The following is a 26,325-nucleotide window of genomic DNA, read 5'->3' on the forward strand; positions in this document are numbered from 1 at the left end:
ATTTCAGGGGATTGTGTAAGTCCAGTTATTACTGATACGTTGGTTAACAAGGCTCTATCTAAAGCTAAAAACACTGCCTCCATGGGACCAGATGGTGTCCCAGGCTGTGTCATACACGAGCTCCAAAAGGAATTAACCCTGCATCTTAATACCCTGTTCAGTCTCAGCCTCTCCACAGGATATGTGCCCATAGAATGGCGCACGGCAACGGTGGTCCCGCTACACAAGGGTGGGGCCACAACTGACCCTGGGAACTACTGACCAATAAACCTGACCAGTCTGATCTGTAAGGCTATGGAGCGAATAATTATGGAACTCATAAATGGAGAGATTGGGAACCTCCAGTCGCTGGACCCCACACAGTTTGGCTTTGTCAAGGGCTGATCATGCCTCTGAACCTGGTGGATTTCTTTGAGACAGTTACTCAGGCTATAGATAAGGGAAAGGAGGTACACACGGCTTACCTTGTCCTTGCTAAAGCATTTGACACCATTCCCCATTCAGGTATTATTGATAAGCTCACCAGCCTGGGCATAAACCCTTACGTCACAAGATGGATCACAAACTGGCTTTCAGACAGATCCCATAAAGTAAGAGTAGCAGGATCTATGTCTGAATCCAGACCAGTAACGAGTGGTGTGCCACAGGGCTCTGTCCTGGGGCCCCTCCTGTTTGTCATATACTTCTCAGAAGTACAGGCAAGCACGGAAGGGCTGTGGCTGACTAAGTTTTTGGACGACTGCAAACTGGGTGCTATAATAGAGTCTCTGGCCGACATGGAGATCCTCCAGAAGGGCCTAAATGAGACTGATGCATGGTGTCAAAGCCATGGTCTCAAGCTAAAAGCAAAAAAATGCGTAGTAATCCCCTTTGGAAAAAACAGTGTACCTGCAAACTACAACATAGGAGGTAATCCCCTGAAATCCGAAGAAGTAATAAGGGATCTAGGGACCCAAGTAAATTGTCAGCTTTCCTTTGATAACCATGTTGCAAAGTGGTTAGAAAATCCTTCTATGTGACCCATCTGATCATGAAAGGGTTTGCATTAAGTTCTAAGGATGTAATGGTGCCCTCTACTCTTCCATCATCAGACCCATTATTGAGAACAATGCACCAATTGGAATGTACCTGGCTAGACATCTCCAGCAGCTGGAGAGACCGGTACCTAACCAAGAGGATTACTGGCCTCAAACAGTTGCCCAATGCAGCATGATTGAAAAAGCTAAGACTGTTCTCTGTTGCATACCGCTTTCTCAGAGGCAATCTCTGTCTAACATACAGAGCCATGTCCAACCCAGAATTGTTGAACATGCTCCATCTTAGCAAAACCAAATCTACTCGAGCTACATGCTCTAGGGATATAAACCTCAACACAACAATGAATAGAACATGCTGGAGGGATAGATTCCTTCAGAGACTTCCCTTACTATGGAACAGGGTCCCAATCTACATAAGACAGAGCCCCTCACTATCACTCTTCAAGAGGAACCTTGATGAGTGGATGGGTAACAGAAAGTTCACACCGGGGATCACACCAACAGCACTACTAGATAGGGGCAAAGGGTACTAGCTGCTAGTACAAGGGTCTAGAGAACTACTAAAGGGGCGGTGAATACCTCACAATGTGGCTGGGCTAATATATGCCTTCGGGCAGATGCCCCAGTACCAACCTATGAACCTATATTGCACACATTTTTAAATATCCCTCCAAGTCTATCCTGTGGTGTAGCTAGGTCCTTTTAAATGAAAGATATAATACCATCAAACATGTTATAACATAATCTTTCAGCTTAAAACCCTTGTATGCTGTCAAAAATCAATCACAAAGTGATTTCTGTTTTGCGTCGTTCAAATAAACAGTTTACTGTACCTTCTTAAACATAGATGAATGGCGAGCCTATTTATCTATATAGCCATACCAGGTTCCAGAATGCAGTTAAATATGCACTTATCCAGTTTACTTTTGCAATAAACCCCCCCCTTTTTTAGCGTGAATGCTGTTAAGCATTCACTCTACTATTTACTTCGCAAAAGCACTCCTAATCGTGACGTCATCACTCCATGCCTCCGTTCTTTAAAAACATGGCCGTCTGAATAATTCACTGTTCAGCTACTTGCAAAGTGCATTTCCTATAACATAAAGACTATATAGCATTACCTAATACTAAGTCCTCATGTAGATATATATATATATATATATATATATATATATATATATATATATATATATATATATAGATATATATATATATATATATATATATATATATACACTTTAATAAATCTTTTCACAAACATGAGCAGTTCTATTATATATTCGGCATATATGGTATTATATAAAATCAACACAACTTTTCATAATATTCCCATATAGGATTATTATTGTACATCCATCAAATTGCTACTAATATTGGCATCAATCTACATATTCAAACTAATTTTATCTAACAGATACTTATATAACTAGTAGTAAAGAATGACAGATCATAGACAATAAATGCATTTTGAAAAACTAAACTGCACTTCATATGGAAATAATTATAGCTAGCCAAAAAATCATTTATCATTTGAGCTACATATACTATGCTGCAAGACATGTTCTAAATATATATGGTATCATAATCGATACCACGGCATAGCTGTTGATATATATATATATAAACCATAGAGTGCATGTCATAGTATATAGCCAGATATAGTTAAAAACATTTTATTGTTATATGTTGTATTTTCTATTACTTCTACAAAAGTTATAAGTAGTGAGAGGGGACCTACCCATACAAGAAAAATATCATCCACAAAACGATGATAGAAACTCACATATATCTTGTATAGCTCAATTGTAAACATACATTCCATCTCCCACTGTGCGATAACTGCATTGGCGTAGCTACGGGCACAAGTGCCCATAGCTACGCCTTCTCATTGGAGATAGTATATACCATCAAAGACAAATATATTGTTCTTAAGTACTATGTCCATAAACATACATGTAGTATCTATCAACATTTTATTATATCCACTTTTCATTGTAAGAAAATTTCTTAATATGTGTAGGTCTTCCTCATTAGGAATTGAGGTGAATACGGTTGCCACATCAAGTGTTACTAGATACATGTTCTCACTATTATTTGGTACCTGACTGAATATAAAGAGGCTTTCCAGGAAAATTTTTTGAATCTTTTAGCACAACTTCTACTTCATTTAAACTCTGTTTAGGTTGATTTAACACAGGAGAACAGACACACAATATAACAGCAGAGCAGTTCACACTCAGTTAAACAGTTTAACAGTGAAAAATGCAGTGCAGATGTAATTCAAGTTAATAAAAAGCTAATCAAATATAAGTGCAGTATAAGTCAGAATAAATTGAAAAATGGCACTTAGTTTTGTAGATTCTCTCAGCATCTTTGAAGTCAGCACACGGTAGATGCAAAATACTCACCACCTTGTAGCTCGACTAAAAGAAGCATGTACAAATATGCATTGAAACCAGTAAAATGACCAAAAGTAGTGGAACAATATAAAACAAAATGAAACACAAATTATGTAATACTCCACTGCATGTATGGAAACTTTACCAGCAGAAAAAAAATGCTCTTCTGCTTACAGAGCTGAAAAGCCCCTTCTAGATTACTGCATACAGCTCTGGAAAGGAAGTCCTTCTATAATTACATGCAACAGAGAAGCAATCTAGAAGGCAGCTACAAAAATGGGAGTAAAAACTGTATCACAGGTCTTTAAGAAAAGATGTTCTAGAGCTTTAGGGGAACCAAGACAGTTCAAGAAGTTAGCATCTATAAAGGTTCACAGGGAACAATAGGACATACCTTGAAGATGGAGCTCAGATAGTTCTGAAGGAATTTAAGGTAATACTTATTCATATAAGGTGACAAACACATTAAGCAGCGTTGTTAAAGAAACTGCAGTAAATCAGTGAGAGAACTGAAGAAGACCAGGGTATGTATTACGACATGTGTTTTTTTATAATACCGCTCAGTTTATTGAACAGATAACAGAATCAAACTACTTAGATCAATTGGTCCTCCTATGACATTAATGATATATATATTTTTTATTTTACTGCAGATTATGCAACACTGCAAAGCAAAGAAGTTATTCCTGTGGCACTACTGAGTTTGCTTCCTCCAGTGCTGGTTACTGCAACAGCTATCATTAGTTTCTATCTTTACCGAACTCGTCGGCAAAGAAAATTGAATAGCAACTGGTCTCAGAAGAAATCAATGAATGAACCTCTCACTGTATCTGAAAATGGAAAAGAAGGTGGCTATGAAGGGAAACTTCTTGGTATGGCAGATGACATTCGCAGTGATATTAGCTCTGCTTGCGCTAACAGTCTTAATCACAACACAGAGCCACTGCCCATTGAATTGACTGAGAAAATACGAAAAGGACGATTTGCTGAGGTTTGGCAAGCAAAGCTGAAACACTGCTCCTCTGGACGGTATGAAAATGTTGCTATCAAGATTTTTCCACATGAAGAGTATGCCTCATGGAAAAATGAAAGGAAGATATTTTTAGATGCAAATCTCAAACATGACTGTGTACTTCAGTTTCTTGCTGCAGAGGAAAGAGGGAAAGGAGTACAGAAACAATACTGGCTAATCACAGCCTACCACAGCCTGGGGAATCTGCAAGATTATTTAACTCATCACATTCTAAGTTGGACACAGTTACATGCAATGGCTAGTTCAGTTGTAAATGGGGTTGCTCACCTGCACAGCGACTGTACTAACTGTGGAACTCCTAAAATTCCAATAGCTCATCGAGACATAAAAAGTACTAATATTCTGATTAAAAATGAAAGGGAGTGTGTGCTTTGTGACTTTGGACTTGCTTTGAGATTGGACCCATCTTTAACTGTTGATGACTACGCAAATAGTGGGCAGGTAAGGGCTAAAGTTCTTCTTTAATAATTTTATTAAAAAGCTAATATCCCTTACAAGAGGTTTCATATGCCACATAAAGTTTCTTAATAAAAATATTACTGGTAGTCTCTATCCCGTTTTTTGGTGGGGGGACTTAATTCTGCACATACCACTCTTGTCTGTTAGTCAGGTATAATTACAAGGAAAGATACTGATAACGCTAGTAGGGCAAACTCCTGATGCAGCTGTGAAACTGAAAACAATTTTTTTTTAGGGATAAAGCCCCTACAAGGATTTAACTGTGAAATCACTGTATCTCAGACTAAATAAAAAAAAAAAAAACTTTTTGTTTACTTGGAAAAAAGATAAGTTTTTACCTTAACTGAGAAATAACAATTACAGTATTTGGAACTATGCCATCCATTGGCAAAACCCCATGCCAGACCAGTCTTACAAAAAAATCATTTTAGCTAAAAAGATTGATTTTTTAACACAAATAAATTCAAATGGTTAACGCCACATGATCCATATTTTAAAAAAGTCAAACTGTTTGAGCTGAGATTGTGGTACAAAGTAGATAGCAGGGGAATTTGTCCTTTTCCAGACTCTACTGCAATCTTGAAGTTGGTAAATATAATTAGCAGCAGGGGTGGGGGATGCAAGGAGAGAACCCCCCCCCCTCGCTAAAACTGTTTGTTTTATTAGGTTGTTGTTAAACTTTTTAAGATGTCAAAATTCATATGGTCTCAACCATATGAATTTTGATGTTTTAAAAAATCAATCTTCTGAATTAGTTACTAGAGAAAAGACACACAAATTAAACAATGCGTTAGTGAAATCCCAGAATAGGGCCTTTATCTGAAGCAAATGCATGGTGGATAAAAGAATAGTAACTGAGAAAATGTAAATGTCAAGATGGGGTGGGAGAAGCAGAATTTTATTTTACCTTTGTTGACCAGGTAAATCATAGTAGGTGTGGCCTATTTTCAGAGAGGACACAAGGTGGTATTGATACAGGCTAGATGTAATTAACAAAGATACCTTGGAAATTCCCCTACTATTTTTTTAAGTGTCATGGGATGCCTTACAATCACTTGAGCTACCACCAGCTCAGGTAATATGAGCCATCGGTCTAATGTGCTGCCACTGTTGCACACTAGGGCAGCACTGGTTAATCAGGTTTAAATAGCCGAGACTGACTACCTACCTAAAAGTCCATTTTCTAAAACTACCTTCTCGAACCCCTTACTACTTGCTATCAAGTCAAATCTTAGCATCCTATATAAAAAGATCATCATCTCTTGACTTCCAAGTAGACTATTCTCATATCTGTTAAACTTAGCACTTGCTCCTACACTACTTATACCTTGATACGGCACTCTTGTCATAGATAGCACCCCAAAAGGCAACCCCCCATTCTCGGGTCACCACATCCCCCGTCTTTTTTTTTTTTTTTTTTTTATCCTTCCTAGCATGGGAGGGAGGTTGTGTGTCCCTCTCCTGCTCAGCTCGGTGGTGAGCCTGGAGGGCAGGAGGCAATACATGTCCTCATGTACCAACCCTTCCCTCCTCCTCCTCCACAAACACAAAATTAGATCTAAGATGCATGCCTATGGCCAGAGCTGGAGGGCTGGCTCTCTCAACTGGACTGGCAAGACCAGGAGGAGAAGGAGTTACCACACACACACTATAGACCCAGTCTCACATAGTACCATTACAACAACAATCATACACACACACACACATACACATGGCAGGGCTGGGATCAAAATCTAAAAAAATCTGAGAAAAAACCAAAGCAGACCAAAGCACCACCACCTTAAACCACCACAGCACCAAACACAGCACTCACAACACAGTCAGAGTGCAGTCCAGACACAGCCCAGTCACAGCCCAACAATGCCACACACACTAGTCACACACTACTCATAGAGACACACTGGCAGACACCGCTCACCATGAGTAGGAAAGAGGAAGGGTCACAGTAAGCTGTCTGTGGGAAATAGAATCCATGCACATAGCATGACACTCCTCCAGGTCAAGCAACAGCAAATATATTATGAAGCATTCATTACGCTTGAGTGTAAGACTGAGACGGCAGTATTATCCACTTGACCATGAAGAGACACATTGAGAGTCTCTGATTATGTAGCCCAGGCAGATGATGACCCTGACCTTGAGCAATCCTACCTTCACCAAATGACATATAAGAGATAAGAGCATAGATGATCAGCTTTAACATGCTGGCTTACAGGTATTCAAGGGATCAGGATCCAGTATGGGATGACATGGGATGACATGCTGCTGGCTGCTTGAGGGGCGGCACTGTCTGACTGGCATTCAGGATATTAGCAGAGGCTCTTGCCACCCCACCAGATGCCTTTTGAGCCAGATATCAATTAGGCACCTACCACCCCTAACACGAAACTAAAAAAAACTAAAAGGAAAAAGGCTCCAATGCCAAGTCACAAATCTCAAAATGCAATCTCAAACCTTCTCAGTATAGGTATGTCAGGTGCTGTGACAATGGGAAAATGTGAAGGCTCCTGAGAGCACCCAGAGCTAAAGAGAGCACTGGCATATCATGCATTACCTCTTCCATTGGTTTCCGGCCCCAAAAATCCAGTATCCATATTCATCCAAGGTATCAAGATATTCAAATAGCACACCCTATCGAGGAACCATCCAGGTGCAATTAACATAAAACAGAACTGCTCTACCAATTGTTAACGTGAAGCAAGACTGCTCTGCAAATCAGGAACCATGTTGCTTCACACCCTCACACAGGACTGCCTTCCTGAAAACCCAGCTGTCACAATAAGGTGACACAATTACCACCAAACACCATCATACTAGGTGACTTCATTACCTAATAAGACCCAAAAGTTCTACTCATTCATAAACTCAAATGAAGTCCGCCATCACAAGGAGAACTCATATGATGCCAAACAGTCACCATCCCACAGAGGAGTTCACATATGACAAGTCTCTGCCCCTCACTGGTGAGCACAAGATCCTAAAACTAATCTACCTGGAGGTCCTCAGAGATCATCACCTGAAATAAAAAGACCACAGTAAAAACTTCTCAAAGCGACTACACTTCTAAAAGACCAAAGTAAAAAAAAATATCCCCGAGGCAGAAGACAAAACACTGAGTCAAAAGTAGTGTGCACTTACAAAAAAACTCTACCGTGGAAAACAGGGCTGCAAACGCTGAATCACTTACAAATGCAGGAAGACAGCACCTACTGGGAAGGCGTCAGTAAGCAAAACCCCAGCGAACAAAAAACTTCTCAACAAAGGAAAGTACTACAATGGAGAGCAAAATCCTTAAAAAAAAAGACAAGACTACAAATTAAGGAGGAAGCCTAGACAAAGAGAGCCTTCCATCATCCAAAGTAAATTTCGAGAGAAATCATAAAAAGGAAAGCAAAAGAGAGCAATCATAAGTAACCAAATGGCTATGTTAAAAACCCTAAGAGAAAAAACCAGATATGCTCAGAACTAGTTCAAAATGATGTGAAGAGAGAACTGATCCACACAGACATTGAGAGAATCAGCTGGCCTTCAGGTTCAGTGAAACTCCTCCTACAGGAAAAGGAGATATACTACTGGCATTTTAAGCCCCCAACTTGCTCCCCACCCCCAGCCCCAGACTCCTCCAAAGCAAAACACAGCATCCATGGGACCTGGTGCGCCCAACTGTGTCCCTTTTCACTGAGCCTCAATGCATCAGCCTCACAGAAGCCCAATGCTACTGAAACTGTTTAATCTCAATGCTACCTTAAACTCACATTACCCAGGAGTGGCCTAATGGCTGGGTGCCCGCTGCAGCTCCCAGTGCCTCCACCCCCCCCTAGAGTAGTCCCACTTGACAAGCCTTATCCTCAAAGCCATGGAAGGACGGCCCCTTATGCAATAACCATGGAGAGGATCAAGATGGACCTGCCAACCCAGACACAGGAATTCAAGCAGATCATGCCTTTGAAGCTTAGTTGACTCAAAAAACAGTCACCTCCTTTGGCGACCTCATAAAGGCAGTCCATACAGCCTACCTCGATCTGGCCTAAGGCCTTCGATACAATACTTACTCGGGTCCATACAGCCTACTACAGCAGCTTAAATGTTAACCCATACATCACAACAGATCATTGTTGCAAAATGGCTGAGTGACAGAACCCATTTGGTCCCAGGTTGGGTGACACATGTCAGACTCGTTGCCTGTTGACAAGTAGGTGTCCACAGGCGCCATCCCTGGGCCTCTTGGTGGTCTCTCTTTTCTGGCTGAAGCAAACACAGGAGGTTACAGCTGACAAAGTTTGCAGTTGAACTCAAACTGAAATATAGTAAGAAAACACTAGGAGACACAGATATCCTTCAGAAGGTCTCACAGAAGCACTTTAACTGGTGCCAGAGCCCCGGCCTAAAGTTAAATGCCAAAAATGCATAGTCATGCCGGATAACTGCAACAAAGGTTACCGGCCTAACCAAATAGGTGGCAATCCACACAGGCATAGAAAGAGGTTATCAGGGAGGGCACCTAGGACCCAGGTTGATAGTAGTCTGTCATTGACACCCATGTAGCTCAATCACCTAGGGAAGTAGGTTGTGCCCAGTCCATCATGAAGGGATTCTGTAGCTGATCAAGGGAGGTCAAGACCTTCTACCCTTACTCATCACTCATAGAACCAATGATGGAGTACATCAAGACCCATTGAATGTATCCTCACCGACACTTGCAGCACCAATGATGGCCACAAAGTTCCTCACCAAAAGGATAAAGGGTCTCAAAAATCTGTCTATGCTGCCCAACTGAAAGAACTCAAAGGATAAAAGGTGGCTTACATCTCAACTGACAAACTCAGCCCTAACATACACTCACATGTTGCTCACAGAAAAGATGAATATGTCTCACAAAATAGAAATAACACCCCAGGTTGATGGAAAGCCAGATTTGATGAAATCTAACAACCACGGCTATTAATAGAGACGTCAGAGAGGGACGGGTCATCACCCAAAAGACTCCTATCGGCTGGAACAAATCCCGGGCTACATGAGAGGCAGAGCACCTCGCTGGCCATGTTCAGAAGAGTGACCAATGGATAAATGAGGCAGAGCATACCCCAGGGATTACCTCAGAGTCATCTTTTTCGACAGAGCTGTGAAATAATAGGTATAGTTCCCATACTCCAGGGAGAGCACCTCCAAAAGCGATAGGCTAGAGAAATAGAAATGCCCTCGGGCAGATAGCCTAGTATGAACCTATGAACCTATGAACCTATGTCTCATCTGAAGTAATGCATCTTAAAAGTGGAACACCCCCTCCCCTATAGTGTCAGCAATGGAATATTAATCCAGCTATTTGATGTGGGAATTGAACCCACAGCCTTCCAATTTAAAGCTGAGTGTATGGGATACTAAGTCAGTAATATTGCAATAGGGATACTTAGGAGTCAGCATGCCCAAAAGGAAAGGCTGTTGACTTGGAGAGATAGCAGGTACATTGAGAAAGAAAGGAGGAAGTAGAGAAAAAAGAATAAACATAGAGGAATGAAAAAGAAAGAGGATTATGAAACATAATGGCATGAGCATCTGGTTATGTACAAACAGAGGAATCAGTTAAGAAAGACAGTCCTAATTTGCAAACGCACAGTTATCTCAGTGACTCAGGGCATCAACATGTGCCATTGGCAGCCTCAAATCAGTTAGTGGCTTTAGATATAGAATGAGGGAATAAACTTTATTTCTTCCTCACAGGGAGGCTGAGAGGAGAGGGTCTCCAAGGACCATCCCTCACATGCCTAGATAGAAATGAGAGATGCACAATGTGACCGTGGGAAAATGCTAAATGAGTAGACTTCCAGGAGGGAGATGTACCCTGTGGTATTGAGGAACACCACCTCTTCTGAGGACATTGCACACCTCTAAAATATCACTTGCATGCAGCTTTGTTCTGGGGAATATTAAAATGCTAAACTAAAAAATAGCCCCTTCCACATGATGGTGTTAGTAGGTCCTGCCCCTTTAAACCTCCATTCCCATGAAGCACTAGTTAAGAGAATGGCAGATGATGAATACTAAATGAGTGGAACCCTAATTAGGAGTGAACAGAGGAGAGGGCAAAAACTGCAAGAAAGTACTTTGCAAACTTGCTAGATCAAAACTTTAAGGAATAGTGAAGAAATGCAAGACAGGAATTTAACCAGCTGAAAACACATAAAATAAAGAAATCCAGAGAGAAAGAGAAGTTCTACTGCAAAAGAGGGGTGGTATCAACATGAATGTCAGAGGTACAGGCCTAAATAAGATTTTTTATTCAGTGGTTAGTCAAGTAAAATTTTCAAGGGCAACCTGATATCACTACCTGGTCAAGATACTTGCTCATTATCACAAAGTTGTAAAGTAAAGATCCAAGGAATAAAAACCTAACAAAAAATAATGAAGTTTATTAGCATCTCATATGTTTATGCTAAATTCCAGACAATGCACATCACCAGGAGCTAAACAGATGCTGGGATAAAGCCAACCCAGTTTGTTTTTACTGAGACATGATTTTAAATTACTTTGCTTTCAGATTTTGGAGTTTGAAATTTTATAGAGACAACTGTATAGGAAATATAATTTCCTATTTCAAATAAAGGAGAGATTTCTTTTTCAGAGGAAAAATTGGTAGAAAATGTTGATGACAGACAGAAGCTAGATGTGTTTTTTAGTATAGTGCAGAACTGTGGAGTGAATGAGAAAATATAAACAGCAGGAGTTGTCATTGCATTACAGAGTACATGCTACCCTTTCCACTACATTTCTAAAGTCTCTGAAGTTTCAGCCTAGAAAAACAAACCAGCTAAACTTAATGGCAGCACCAATAAAGAGTTTTATACAGGAAGAAAGGCCCTGTGCAGCACCCCCCCCCCCCACATACTTATATACACTAACTCACAGTCACACAGCAGAGGGGAAAAAGAAAAGAAAAGCCCAAATGCATTGAATCTCTCCCAAAGCACAAACTGAAACTATACCAGCAGTACATTCTGGTGGTAAAACAACAGGGAGATCCAGTGAGGGAGTAGATGTCCACTTTACACTCTGCCAAGTGTAAAGAAAATGATATAACATGTAAAGCTCAAGAGGTATCCACAGCCATATGAAGTTTCATGAAGGTGTGGAAATTATGCTACTTGTGCAGGTCAGGATATGACCATGGACAGGGATTAAAACACTAAAGGTATGTGTAAAGACCAGAATATGACTTCCAATTAGTGTTGACACTTTATCCGTTTTTTTTCCAGACAATCCGGAAATCAAACTGATTGTCTGGTAGTCTGGAAAACACTGCACAAACTCTGGTATTCTGTTTCAAAAAAAGAAACAGAGTATCAGAGTTTATTAAGCCTGCAGATTTACTGTGCTTTTTTTTTTTTTTTTTTACAAAGAGCATAGCAAATCCGTGGAGAAAAGGTATAAGGAATAGAAAAAGAGGGTGCTCCCCCCTCATCTGACATAACAATGACATCACAAAGTGGGCAGAAAGTGGGTGGGCATTGGTGGGGTTATGGGAGGTACCACAGGTGTGGCCTAAATCCATTTTTAGCCACAACAAAAGGTGGTAATCCCACTTCTAATGTAGCATAAAACCATGATGCTAGCTGTAAAGCACAGGCTGTAGGGTAGTCATAGTAACTGGAAAGTTCATGATATGAACAGATGACATTAAATATCAGTGGTACCAGCACAGGGCAGAAAACCACCAGTGCAAGCAGTGCCATGAGTAGTAGCACCTGGATTATGCAAGTACAGCCCAGGGTATAGCAACTGATGGGAAGTGGAATACAGTTCATAACTCTACAGCTCATAAAAAAACTGATGGGAAGTGACGTACAGATGGTAACTGCACAACTCAGGATATAACCATTTATGGAAAGTGGGATACAGATGATAGCTGCACAGCTCAGCATATAACCACTAATGGTAGGTGGGGTACACACACCATAACTGCTCAAGATATAACCCATGATGGGAAGTGAAGTACAGATGGTAACTGTACAACTCAATATATAATCACTGATAGAAAGTGGTGTACTAATGGTAACTGCACAGCTGAGGATATAACCACTGATGGGAAGTAGGGGCTATTAATGGTAATAGTACAGATATAACCACTGATGGTACAGATACAACCACTGATGGGTACTGATGGCAACTGTACAATTCAGGATATAACTACTGATGAGAAATGAGGTACTCCTCAAGACATAACCCCTGATGGGAAGTGAGGTACAGATGGTAACTGTACAACTCAGCATATAACCACTGACAGAATGTGGGGTACTGATGGTAACTGTACAGCTTGGGATATAACCACTGACAGCATGTGGGGTACTGATGGTAACTGTACAGCTCTGGATATAACCACTGACAGAATGCGGGGTACTGATGGTAGCTGTACAGTTCAGGATATAACCACTGACAGAATGTGGGGTACTGATGGTAGCTGTACAGCTCAGGATATAACCACTGACAGGATGTGGGTTACTGATGGTAACTGTACAGCTCTAGATATAACCACTGACAGCATGTGGGGTACTGATGGTAACTGTACAGCTCAGAATATAACCACTGACAGAATATGGGCTACTGATGGCAACTGTACAATTCAGGATATAACTACTGATGAGAAATTGATGGGAAGTGAGGTACAGATGGTAACTGTACAACTCAGCATATAACCACTGACAGAATGTGGGGTACTGATGGTAACTGTACAGCTTGGGATATAACCACTGACAGCATGTGGGGTACTGATGGTAACTGTACAGCTCAGGATATAACCACTGACAGAATGCGGGGTACTGATGGTAGCTGTACAGTTCAGGATATAACCACTGACAGAATGTGGGGTACTGATGGTAGCTGTACAGCTCAGGATATAACCACTGACAGAATGTGGGGTACTGATGGTAACTGTACAGCTCAGGATATAACCACTGACAGCATGTGGGATACTGATGGTAACTGTACAGCTCAGGATATAACCACTGACAGAATGTGGGGTACTGATGGTAACTGTACAGGTCAGGATATAACCACTGACAGAATGTGGGGTACTGATGGTAGCGGTACAGCTCAGGATATAACCACTGACAGAATGTGGGGTACTGATGGTAACTGTACAGGTCAGGATATAACCACTGACAGAATGTGGGGTAATGATGGTAACTTTACAGCTCAGGATATAACCACTGACAGAATGTAGGGTACTGATGGTAACTGTACAGCTCAGGATATAACCACTGACAAAATGTGGGGTACTGATGGTAACTGTACAGCTCAGGATGTAACCACTGACAGGATGTGGGGTACTAATGGTAGCTGTACAGTTCCGGATATTTATTTATTTTACATTTGTTAACCAGAGGTGTCTGACTGAGCCGAAAAGGCCCTTTTACAGCAGATGCCCGGGGAGAAAAGCTCCACATAAAAAATTACAGATACATATAGCTATTTAGACATGATCATTATACACACAAATTACAATAGACATGTTTTTACAGAGGTATGCAGCACATCAACAGTTACAGTGGAGAGAATAAACAAGAAAATCTTAATTTAAAAATAAAGGTAATTAATAGATTTGTGGTTTGCAGCTGAAATTTGGAACATAGGTAGAATACATACATAGTACATAGGTACAGTACATACATTGTAGATTAGCCAGTGTTTGTAAGAGTGAAAACTATTATCGAGTACTCTAGGTTTAGTATGTGTACCTTATCCGCTTTCACTAGCCTGGGGAGCAATCATGGCACTGCCAACTTTGCTTGAGATGTTGCCTAATGAGGTTTTTAAAGGAAGCTTTGGACAATGTGTTTTGTATGTTAGTGGGAACAGACTTCCATTTTTTAGCCACTGAGCTACTATATAGTGTGTCTCCAAAGCTATTGTAGCTGTTGGTGACTTCTAGTAGTAGTTTGCTTGATGATCTAAGAGGCCTTTTGGCTGAGTGATGTTGTACTAGGTTTTTGAGGGCAGGACACTTATTGGGGAGGTAATAGATAGAATGATAAAGGCAGAGCTGATTGTAGGTTAGGAGGTTGGGCAGTTCAAGCCAGTGGAGCTGTCTCAAAGTAGTACAGTGATGAGTTCCATATGAGCAATTTGCAGCAAAGTGGGCAATTCTGTTATAGCAGGCTTCCATTTTGCTTAGTTCAGTTTTGTTGAGATTAGTCAGAATGGGAGATGCATAGAGTAGGGTAGATAGAAGATGGGAGTGAGCAATGGCTGATCTTGTGTTGTTGCTAAGAAATGGTTTGATACAGTAGAGTGATCCCACTTTGGCATGTACTTTTTTAATAGTTAAGTTGAGATGACTATCAAATTTTAGGTGGGAGTCTATGGTTATTCCCAATAGCTTAGCCTGTGCCACTGGAGCGATTGGAGTCGCATTTGTGTAGTAGACAGTGAATTGACTGTTATCAGTGTTTTTGTTAGAATGGGTTATAATCATAAACTGAATTTTTCTTTGGATTGAAGATAAGTTGGGCTTTGGTAAGGTAGTTTTCGACATCAGAGAATGCTAGATGAGTTGTTTGCAGGAGGGCAGAAATGTTTTGTGCAGCACATATTAAGGTAGTATCATCTGCATACTGAATGATAGATGCATGCTGTATGAGATATGGAGGTCATTTGTGAAGATTGTGAATAGTAGTGGTCCTAAGATATAACCCTGTGGGACTCCTATAGTTATGGGCAGGTGAAGAGAGAGTGAATCTTCCCATTTCACAACTTGGTACCTGTCATTTAAGTAGCTTTGGAACCAGGTAAGAGTGGAATTTGATAGGTGATATTGGTTTAGTTTATTTAGCAGGATTTGGTGCAAGACTGTGTCAAATGCTCTGAACATATCCAAAAAAAGAGTTGGCACCTGAAGGCCTTCATTTCTGAGACGGTTTACTGTTCTGTGAAGCAGAGGAGGGCTGTAGTGGTACTATGGGCAGGTCTGAAACCATGCTGAGTAGGTGACAGGATGTTGCTGTCTAGGAGATATTTTAGCACCTGGGTATGGATGCATTTTTCTAGGATTTTGGCCAGGGGGGAGAGTAAAGCAATGGGTCTGTAGTTATTAAGTTCAGTGGAGGTCCCGCCTTTATGTATGGGTGTAACAGGATATTTTCCAGAGTTTGGGCACATAGTTTTCAACAATTGATCTGCTTATGACAGTGGAGATTGGGCTAGCAATAGCATCTGCTGTGAGTTTCAAGAAATAGCTGGGGAGTAGGTTGGCTGCTGTTGATGAGGCTTTTATTTTGGAGAGCATACTTTTGATTGAAGTGGTGGAAACTGTTTTGAGGGTAAAGTTTGTATTAGTGTTATTTGTGTTGGGGGCGGGGATAGTGAGGTAGGAATTGTCCTGTGATACTAAGGATAGACTTGAGTTCAAAAAGTGGGAGTTGAATTGTGTTTCGATGGGAACTTTAATGTCAGGGGTGGTTGGTTGGGGGTAGCCTTTTGGGTGGATTTAGTAGCTGGTTTACATTTTTCCAAAATTTCTGGGGGCTGTGTTGGTATTTACTTTGTAATGTTGTGTAGTAGGACTTTTTGTCCAGCTTAATGCATTTCTTGCACGGTTGCGCAGTTCCTGGTACTTAGTCTTTGTTTTTCTTTGTTTTTTAATGTAAAGCCAGGCAGTGTCTCTGGACTTGAGGATTTGTTTGGTTTCTTTACTGAGCCAGGGGTTTGTAGAGGTTCTGACCTTGATTTTATGCAATGGAGCGACAGTGTCTAGGTTTTGTAGAAATGTTTTGTTGAAATATGCTACAGACTGGCCAAGTGGGAGGGTTTTTGGGGGGGGTCCAGTCACAGTTACAGAGTAAAGTATTGAGGACCTCAGGAGAGAATTTTTTTTGTGTTTCTAGTGGATTTATAGTTAGTGGTTTTGCATATGCTTGTTCTACTATGGATAAGGTATATTATGTTGTGGTCACTTAAGGTGTCTGGGAGACTGTCTGTGTGGGGGTACAATGTGGGGTTATTAGTTAGAACCCATTCAAGGATGGATTCCCTTTTAGATTTTTTATCACATCAAGTTGGAATTTGGAATAGCTGCTGGTAGCCATAGAGATTTATTAGATTACTTGGTGGTTCTGATATACAGGTGAACCAATCTAGGTTGAAATCCCCTAGAATAAGAGTTTCTTGTGAGTATGTGGAAGAACACCAGGATAAGAAGTTTTCAAAGCTAGCAGGTATATTACCAGGTGCAATATAAACCACAATTGTGGTGATGACCTTTTAGGGAGAAGTTGAAGTTGTGAGATAAGTATGTCCCAATTATTGGGGGATGGATAGGAGTTTGGTAATTGACGTACAGTTAAGTTGGAATTATACAGTAAGGCAGTTCCATCCCCTTTACGAAGTGGTCTGTCTTGTCTAATGATATCTTAGCCAGTAGGGGAAACTTCTGAGTTAGTTATGTTTATATTTAGCCAGGTTTCTGTTAAAGCAACTATGTCTGAGGAGTAGTGTGCTATTCTGGCCTGGAGTTCAGGTATTTTATTTTTGATACTTCTAATGTTAATATTTAGCATTAAAAGATGCTTCGTTTTGCTGCTGTTGTTGATTTGCCCAGAGATGAAGATAGTGGGGGTGTTATGTTCTGACATTTGTGTGGGAGCAGTTTGTGTTGAACAGGATGGATTTGGGCCTGGGTTGGGGTGGATATCCCCACTTATGGTGAGCCTGGTGTTAAAATAGTGATACAGATGTCGGTGTCTGGTGATGAGTTTGAGAAAGTATTGTGTTTTTTTGGAGTAGGAATGAGAGCATATGTGTTTATATATAACCACTGACAGAATGTGGGTTACTGATAGTAGCTTTATAGCTCAGGATATAACCACTGACAGAATGTGGGGTACTGATGGTAACTGTAGAGTTTATGATATAACCACTGACAGGATGCGGGGTACTGATAGTAATCATACAGCTCAGGACATAACCACTGACAGGACATGGGGTACTGATGGTAGCTGTACAGCTCAGGATATAACCACTGACAGAATGTGGGGTACTGATTGTAACTGTACAGCTCAGGATATGACTACTGATGGAAAGTGGGGTACTGATGGTAGCGGTACAGCTCAGGATATAACCACTGACAGAATGTGGGGTACTGATGGTAACTGTACAGCTCAGGATATAACCACTGACAGAATGTGGGGTACTGATGGTAACTGTACAGCTCAGGATATAACCACTGACAGAATGCAGGGTACTGATGTTAACTGTACAGGTCAGGATATAACCACTGACAGAATGTGGGGTACTGATGGTAACTGTACAGCTCAGGATATAACCACTGACAGCATGTGGGGTACTGATGGTAACTGTACAGCTCAGGATATAACCACTGACAGAATGTGGGGTACTGATGGTAGCTGTACAGCTCAGGACATAACCACTGACAGAATGTGGGGTACTGATGGTAGCTGTACAGCTCAGGATATAACCACTGACAGAATGTGGGGTACTGATGGTAACTGTACAGCTCAGGATATAACCACTGACAGGATGTGGGGTACTGATGGTAACTGTACAGCACAGGATATAACCACTGACAGAATGTGGGGTACCAATGGTAAGTGTACAGCTCCGGACATAACCACTGCAAGAATGTGGGGTACTGATGGTAACTGTACAGCTCAGGATATAACCACTGACAGAATGTGGGGTACTGATGTTAACTGTACAGCTCAGGATATAACCACTGACAGGATGTGGGGTACTGATAGTAACTGTACAGCTCAGGATATAAACAGTGATAGAATGTGGGGTACTGATGGTAACTGTACAGCTCAGGATATAACCACTGACAGAATGTGTGGTACTGATGGTAACTGTACAGCTCAGGATATAACCACTGACAGAATATGTGGTACTAATGGTAACTGTACAGCTCAGGATATAACCACTGCCAGAATGTGGGGTACTGATGGTAACTGTACAGTTTACAATATAATCACTGACAGGATGCGGGGTGCTGACAGTAGCTGTACAGCTCAGGATATAACCACTGACAGAAGGTGGGGTACTGATGGTAGCTGTACAGCTCAGGATATAACCACTGACAGAATGTGGGGTACTGATGGTAACTGTACAGTTTACAATATAACCACTGACAGGATGTGGGGTACTGATGGTAGCTGTACAGTTCAGGATATAACCACTGACAGAATGTGGGGTACTGATGGTAGCTGTACAGCTCAGGATATAACCACTGACAGAATGTGGGGTACTGATGGTAACTGTACAGCTCAGGATATAACCACTGACAGCATGTGGGGTACTGATGGTAACTGTACAGCTCAGGATATAACCACTGACAGAATGTGGGGTACTGATGGTAACTGTACAGCTCAGGATATAACCACTGACAGAATGTGGGGTACTGATGGTAACTGTACAGCTCAGGATATAACCACTGACAGAATGTGGGGTACTGATGTTAACTGTACAGCTCAGGATATAACCACTGACAAAATGTGGGATACTGATGGTAACTGTACAGCTCAGGATATAACCACTGACAGAATGTGGGGTACTGATGGTAACTGTACAGCTCAGGACATAACCATAGACAGAATGTGGGGTACTGATGTTAACTGTACAGCTCAGGATATAACCACTGACAAAATGTGGGGTACTGATGGTAACTGTACAGCTCAGGACATAACCATAGACAGAATGTGGGGTACTGATAGTAACCATACATCTCAGGATATAACCACTAACAGGACATGGGGTTCTGATGGTAGCTGTACAGCTCAGGATATAACCACTGACAGGATGTGGGGAACTGATAGTAATCATACAGCTCAGGACCTAACCACTGACAGGACATGGGGTACTGATGGTAGCTGTACAGCTCAGGATATAACCACTGATAGGACATGGGGTTCTGATGGTAGCTGTACAGCTCAGGATATAACCACTGACAGAATGTGGGGTACTGATGGTAACTGTACAGCTCAGGATATAACCACTGACAGAATGTGGGGTACTGATAGTAACTGTACAGCTCAGGATATAAACACTGACAGAATGTGGGGTACTGATGGTAACTGTACAGCTCAGGATATAACCACTGACAGAATGTGGGGTACTGATGGTAACTGTACAGCACAGGATATAACCACTGACAGAATATGGGGTACCAATGGTAACTGTACAGCTCAGGATATAACCACTGACAGAATGTGGGGTACTGATGGTAACTGTACAGCTCAGGATATAATCACTGACAGAATGTGGGCTATTGATGGTAACTGTACAGCTCAGGATATAACCACTGACAGAATGTGGGGTACTGATGGTAACTGTACAGCTCAGGATATAATCACTGACAGAATGTGGGGTACTGATGGTAACTGTACAGCTCAGGATATAACCACTGACAGAATGTGGGGTACTGATAGTAACTGTACAGCTCAGGATATAACCACTGACAGAATGTGGGGTACTGATGGTAACTGTACAGCTCAGGATATAATCACTGACAGAATGTGGGGTACTGATGGTAACTGTACAGCTCAGGATATAACCACTGACAGAATGTGGGGTACTGATGGTAACTGTACAGCTCTAGATATAACCACTGACAGGACATGGGGTACTGATGGTAACTGTACAGTTTGCGATATAACCACTGACAGGATGTGGGTACTGATGGTAACTGTACAGCTCAGGACATAACCATGGATGAGAAGTAAGGGGTATTAATGCTAATGATACAGATATAACCACTGGTACTGGAGTATTGATGGTAACTTTATCATTCAGCATATAACTACTGATGAGAGGTGATGTACTGCTCACGGTATACCCCCTGATGGAAAGTGGGCTACTGAAGGTAGCAGGACAGTTCATGATATAACCACAGATAGGAAATTGGATACAAATGCTAGCTGTGAAGCTACAGATATAATCAATAATGGAATGTGGGGTACTGAAGGAAGCTGTCCAGCTCAGGATATAACCCCAGATTGGAAGTGGGGCACTGATGGCAGCGGCACAGATGTAGATAAAAGCATAGATTGGAAGTGCTGACAGATTGTTATTGTACAGCTCAGGATATAACTACTGATGGGAAGTGAGCATGATCGTTACTGCACAGCCCAGGATATAACTTTTGATGAGAAGTGAAGTACAGGTGATACCTGAGCTGCACTGGATATAACCCTTGATTGGAAGTGGGATACAGATGGTTACTGTACAGTGAAGGATATAACCACTGATAAAATAATATGATGCAGATGGTAGGTGTACCTCTCAAGATAGCTGCAGATGGGAAGTTGGTTACTGATGGCAGCTGTACATTTCAGGATATAACCAGTTGCTGTATGCAGATAAAGCAGCACTACGTAGACTCTGAACAGGAAGTTCAGAAGTAAAAGGCAACTAGAATGCAATATTGAAGATATCTGGGATAACTTTAAGTGCAGGCAATGTAACTGTCATGGAAGCAAATGGGTGAAATCAGAAGGATCTAAAAATTGAAATAGAAGGGAAAATAGTGGAACTGGTTAATAGATTCAAGTCTCTGGGAGGTATAGCTGAGGAGAATACAAGCCTGAATGAGGAGGCTGAGGCTAGAATGAGAGGCATTGCAGCCAACTGGCACAAAATGTTAAGTTTAGTGTGTAACAGAATGATAGCAACAAAGCTGAAAAGTAAGGAGTGTAAACCAGTGGTGTGACTTATGCTTTTGTACATCACATAAACCTGGACAGTGAAGGCAGAACAGCTGATGCAGCTTGAGGCAATGAAAAGGAAGTTTCTGAGATGGGTAGCAGGATGCACACTGTGGGACAGATGAAGAAATGAGAACATCAGAGCAGAAGATAAAACTAGCCCCAAGAGCAGATGACAATGGTTCAGTCACGGGCAGGAAAGTAGATTTATGAGATAGGAAGAAGGCAAGAGAAAACAAGGATGCCCTATCAAGAGATGGATGGATTGCATGAGAGATGACATTCCACAGTCAGGCATGAATTGAGAGAGGTGATGACAGCTCACATTACACCCTGACCTCACATAGAAAATGTGAAAAGGGTGTTAGTGATGATGTAACCCTTGTCCCTGGATTATCTGATGAAATTTCAACTGGGCAGAGTCAGTCACATTAATCAACAGACTGTTTCAATACTGAACATTTTCAACCACTTTATTAATTATGTGCATCGCAGATGTCGGATTGTGATCAAGTAATCAAAATAATGATATAGAAATGTATTCCCACTTGTTTGCCAGATAAGCACATAAACAAATGCGCACACACACACACACACACACACACACACACACACACACACACACACACACACACACACACACACACACACACACACTAGCCCAGCCTTGCCAAACAGGATCAATGACAGGTTGTGTTCAGGTGTTGTACCACCTCTCCTAGCTGTTCATCCATCCATGTTCGAGTTTTACTTACTGACATTCCTTCACTGAATTTCGAGTAGGTTTAGACTTAAGAGACATAATTTCAGCCATGGCCATATATCTACTCTTAACTGATGTAATGCTCTTTCTTACATCACTATTCAATAAAAGTAATAAATACCCACACAGTACAAGATCTGTCCATGACAGGGAGAAAATACCAATGTTAGCTGTACAGACTACAGTATCATAACAAGGGGAGTAAAGTACAAACACTATCTCTGCAGGTCATGGGTATGACCAGTGAAGGAGCAAAATATTTGGAGGAGTACCAGAAAGTAGGAAGGTTATGGTACTTGGACAGCTCAGGGCATGACCACTGATAGGAATTAGGCTATGCATGGTAGTTCTATAATTTAAAATAAGACAACTGTCAGATGATTTGTTATGAAGAATATAGTGCAGACGCTATTCTCTCAACTCAGTTTATGAGCACACACATGTTGTGCTAATATACATACTGATGCTACCCATAATTCAGCATGTAACCACCAGCATTTTGTAAGTTGTAGGTGGTTGGTCTCCTATGCTACTTGCATTAAGCATAAGAATACCAACAGTTGATGTGCCATGAGAAATAGGGGTCACACACTTCCTGCACAGCTCGTCACATTTCCACAAACAAGTGATATAGCATGAGAAGTAAGGTACACATTGAACCAAACAACAAAATAGCCAGCACCATCGATCAGCTTCCAAAAGAATATTTTAATAACTCATATAAAATAAAATAAATACACACTGCATACTGGTTTTGGCTCAAAGCCTTCATCAGTTTATAATCAAAACCACACTCCATCCCATATAAATACCATAGTCTCAATCATCATTGGCTATTATAACTGCTCATTAAGCCTTGGTGCAAATAAGGCACCTAATTTAATAATGTGCTTGTATCAAGTAAGGTTCACATGCCAAGTGCACAGATCATTACATTTCCGTGGGTATTTGTTGTAACCTGGTAAATAGGGTACAAAACTATCTGCACAGATTTGCATTGTTATGGGTTTATGATGTGCCATGAGAACTGGGGTGTATGCACTGTTCAGTGCACTGATTGCCATGGACATGTGATATGCCATGGGAAAATGGTAATGCACTACCTTCACATCTCATCTGCATACACCACACCACAGCTCAGTGCCATACCTTTGACCTTGGGGGATTGGGGGTTGGTATAATAGCTGATGTGTTTATCATACAGACACAAAGTACAGGGTTTGAGTCTCACCTTTAAAAGGAAATTTGCTAAGCTTAAAATGTCCGACATGGGCAACTAGCCTAGTACTCACCTACAAACATGGGAAGTAGGATGCACAAACCATCTGCACAGCTCACTGCTCTGCCATGAGCATGTGATGTAGGAGTACACACCACCTGCACAGTTCATTCCATTAATATGGCTATGTGATGGGCCATAAGAGGTAGAGTAGATGCATACACATTACGTACAAGTCCTTGCACTGACATAGGCATATGGTGTGTAATGGGAGGTACTGTGCACATTCCAACTGTACAGCTCATCATAATGCCATGGGATCATGACAGGCCATGGAAAGTAGGATGCCCACACACCACCTGCAAATCTTATTGCATTTCTATAGGTATGTGATGTGTCATAGGGAATACAACACACATGCCACCTTCACAGCTCATTGTATTGCTACAGGTACATGATTTACCATGGAAAGTAGGTTTTTATGGCACCTGCACAGCTCATTGTTTTACCATGGGTATGTTATGGGCTGTGGGAAATAAGATGTACACCACACCTGCACAGCTCATTGTATTATCACAGGCAAATGACATGCCATGCGAAGAAGGGTGCATATGCTACATGTACAGCTCCATGCATTGCAACAGGCATGTGATGTGCAATAGACGGCAGACTACTGAGGCTTACATGCACATCACATGATATTACATTAAAAATCTGGCAGTGATACTAACCACTAAGTGCAGTATCTGAAAAAATGGCACTTGGCATGTTTGGAAAGTAGAACATGATATAGCCACTAGCATCTAACATGGTATGGGGATATGTGCACTGATTCCACCTGCACAGCTCATAATTTGTCTATGCTCAGGTGACGTGCCACTGGCAGTCAGCCACTAATGTCTCTTTCAGAAGTTAGTATGTGACCACCAAAGTGTGACATGCTGTAGGGAAATGGGCAATAATATCATCAACCAGCTGAAGACAAAGCCACAAATATGTGAAATTCCATGATTATGCAGCACTGGTGCATCCAATACAGTTTACTAAATCACTTGTGCATTGTACTGGATCTGGTGCTGAGTGGCTTATCTGACAGAGGGGTCTAGTGTGATGCCTAGCTTTCTGAATTCAGACACATTTTTAAGAAGATATGTTTTTAAGTAAAAAAATAATAACTGCACTTTTATGAACTGACATTAGATATCACTTTGGTTTATCACTTCTGGATATAGGTTTAAAAGTCTGTAGTTATGGAGATCAAAATTACTAGCAATGATGCCTGAATTTCTGCCATATTACTGCAACAGGATTTTGATATGGTACTTAAAAATACGTTAAAAAGATGACACCAAGATCAAACATGGGGCTTTGGGATGGGAGCTGCTAATCATATGAACTAAAATGGAGGATGGTGCAGGTTTCTTATGGCTAAACAAGAGGTAAATATTTTTGTTATTCCAAAGATGAAGGACAGTAAGAAGTATTTAGATGAGGAAGTATGCCATAATCTTTGCTCTCTTCTTCATTTATTTGTTGACCAGGTAATCTGTCTAATACATAATCCATTGCAGACCCCTTTTAGCATGAGTTATTGCTATTAGAGTAATTACAGCAAACCAGATGTATTGCACAATGCAGATACAATAATGAAAAATATTAATATTGAGAGAAATGGCTCAATTAATAATATTAATTCTAAAGTTATGCAGGCCATAATCCTTTGCTCAATATACTGTGTAAGAAAATGCATTTGTGTGCACTACTTGCTATAACAGTAGTTTATTGTTATTAAATCATTCCAGTCTACACAGGTGGCACTACCTTGTAACATCACAACCATGTTAACAGAACAATTTCATTTGAGACCATAAAGTACAGTACATAATAAAGAGTTAGGGATTCATCAAGATGCGCAAGTTTACAGTAAGGTGATATCTGGAAGGGAAGAGCACTGTAGACTGTCACTAAGATAAGATTAAAGAACTGTATAGAATTTTACAAGTGTAGCAGTAGGTGAAATTACTGCACGGATGTTGCTCAAGATTTTTAAACTGTGTGTATATAACAGAAGCTTTGATGCTAGTAAATAAGGAATGAAAAATGATTTATTTATTTTACACTTGTTTACCGGAAGTCTGATGGGACACAGGTCCTTTTTCAGCAGAGGCCTGGGGATAAAAGCTCCAGTTACAGGTATATTGTTAACATATAAGAGTATACACAGAGTACCAGTTACAGACATCTCAGCAGTTTACAAACATTCAAGAGCATATAAAGCATCGTTATAAGAGAAGTAAAGATAAATCATTGATTCAAATTAATAGTTTATATATAAAAGTAAAGGTTAATAGTGCATATAATTTATCAGTGGATAGCCAGATCATTACTGAGAAGGTAGCACAATAATGCTGTTGTTTAGGAGACCTAGCCATAAACATTGTGTTTTGCTTTCCAGGATTTCTTCACCTTGCTTATAGCCAGCTAAGTTCACTGTCACCAGAGATGGGGCATATTCTAGACTGGGGAAAATACCAGATTTCCTTGTGGTAGCCCTGCCTCTTTGGTTAATAAGTGTAAAATGTTATATTCAATGGAAGAATAGCAGTTCTACAATGTGTCTTCTCCAAATGACAGGAAATGGTATTTGCAGTTACACACAAATCTGATCACCTCCAAGGCAAATGTAGAAATAGTTCAGTTATTGTGAACCTT

General features: G+C 40.9%; 1 protein-coding gene across 1 annotated transcript in view; it reads left to right on the plus strand.

The window, feature by feature from the left end:
* The window catches only part of LOC122804856 (TGF-beta receptor type-2-like), a 1,261,414-nt gene that overhangs the window by 1,122,853 nt on the left and 112,236 nt on the right, over positions 1-26,325 (plus strand). Inside the window, exon 6 of the mRNA XM_044075019.1 lies at positions 4,090-4,910. Coding sequence (XP_043930954.1) covers positions 4,090-4,910 — 821 coding nt within the window. The remainder of the gene's footprint in view (positions 1-4,089; positions 4,911-26,325) is intronic.

This window comes from Protopterus annectens, chromosome 6.part0, assembly GCF_019279795.1.
Source record: "Protopterus annectens isolate FY-2018-M chromosome 6.part0, PAN1.0, whole genome shotgun sequence".
NCBI classification, from domain to species: domain Eukaryota; kingdom Metazoa; phylum Chordata; order Ceratodontiformes; family Protopteridae; genus Protopterus; species Protopterus annectens.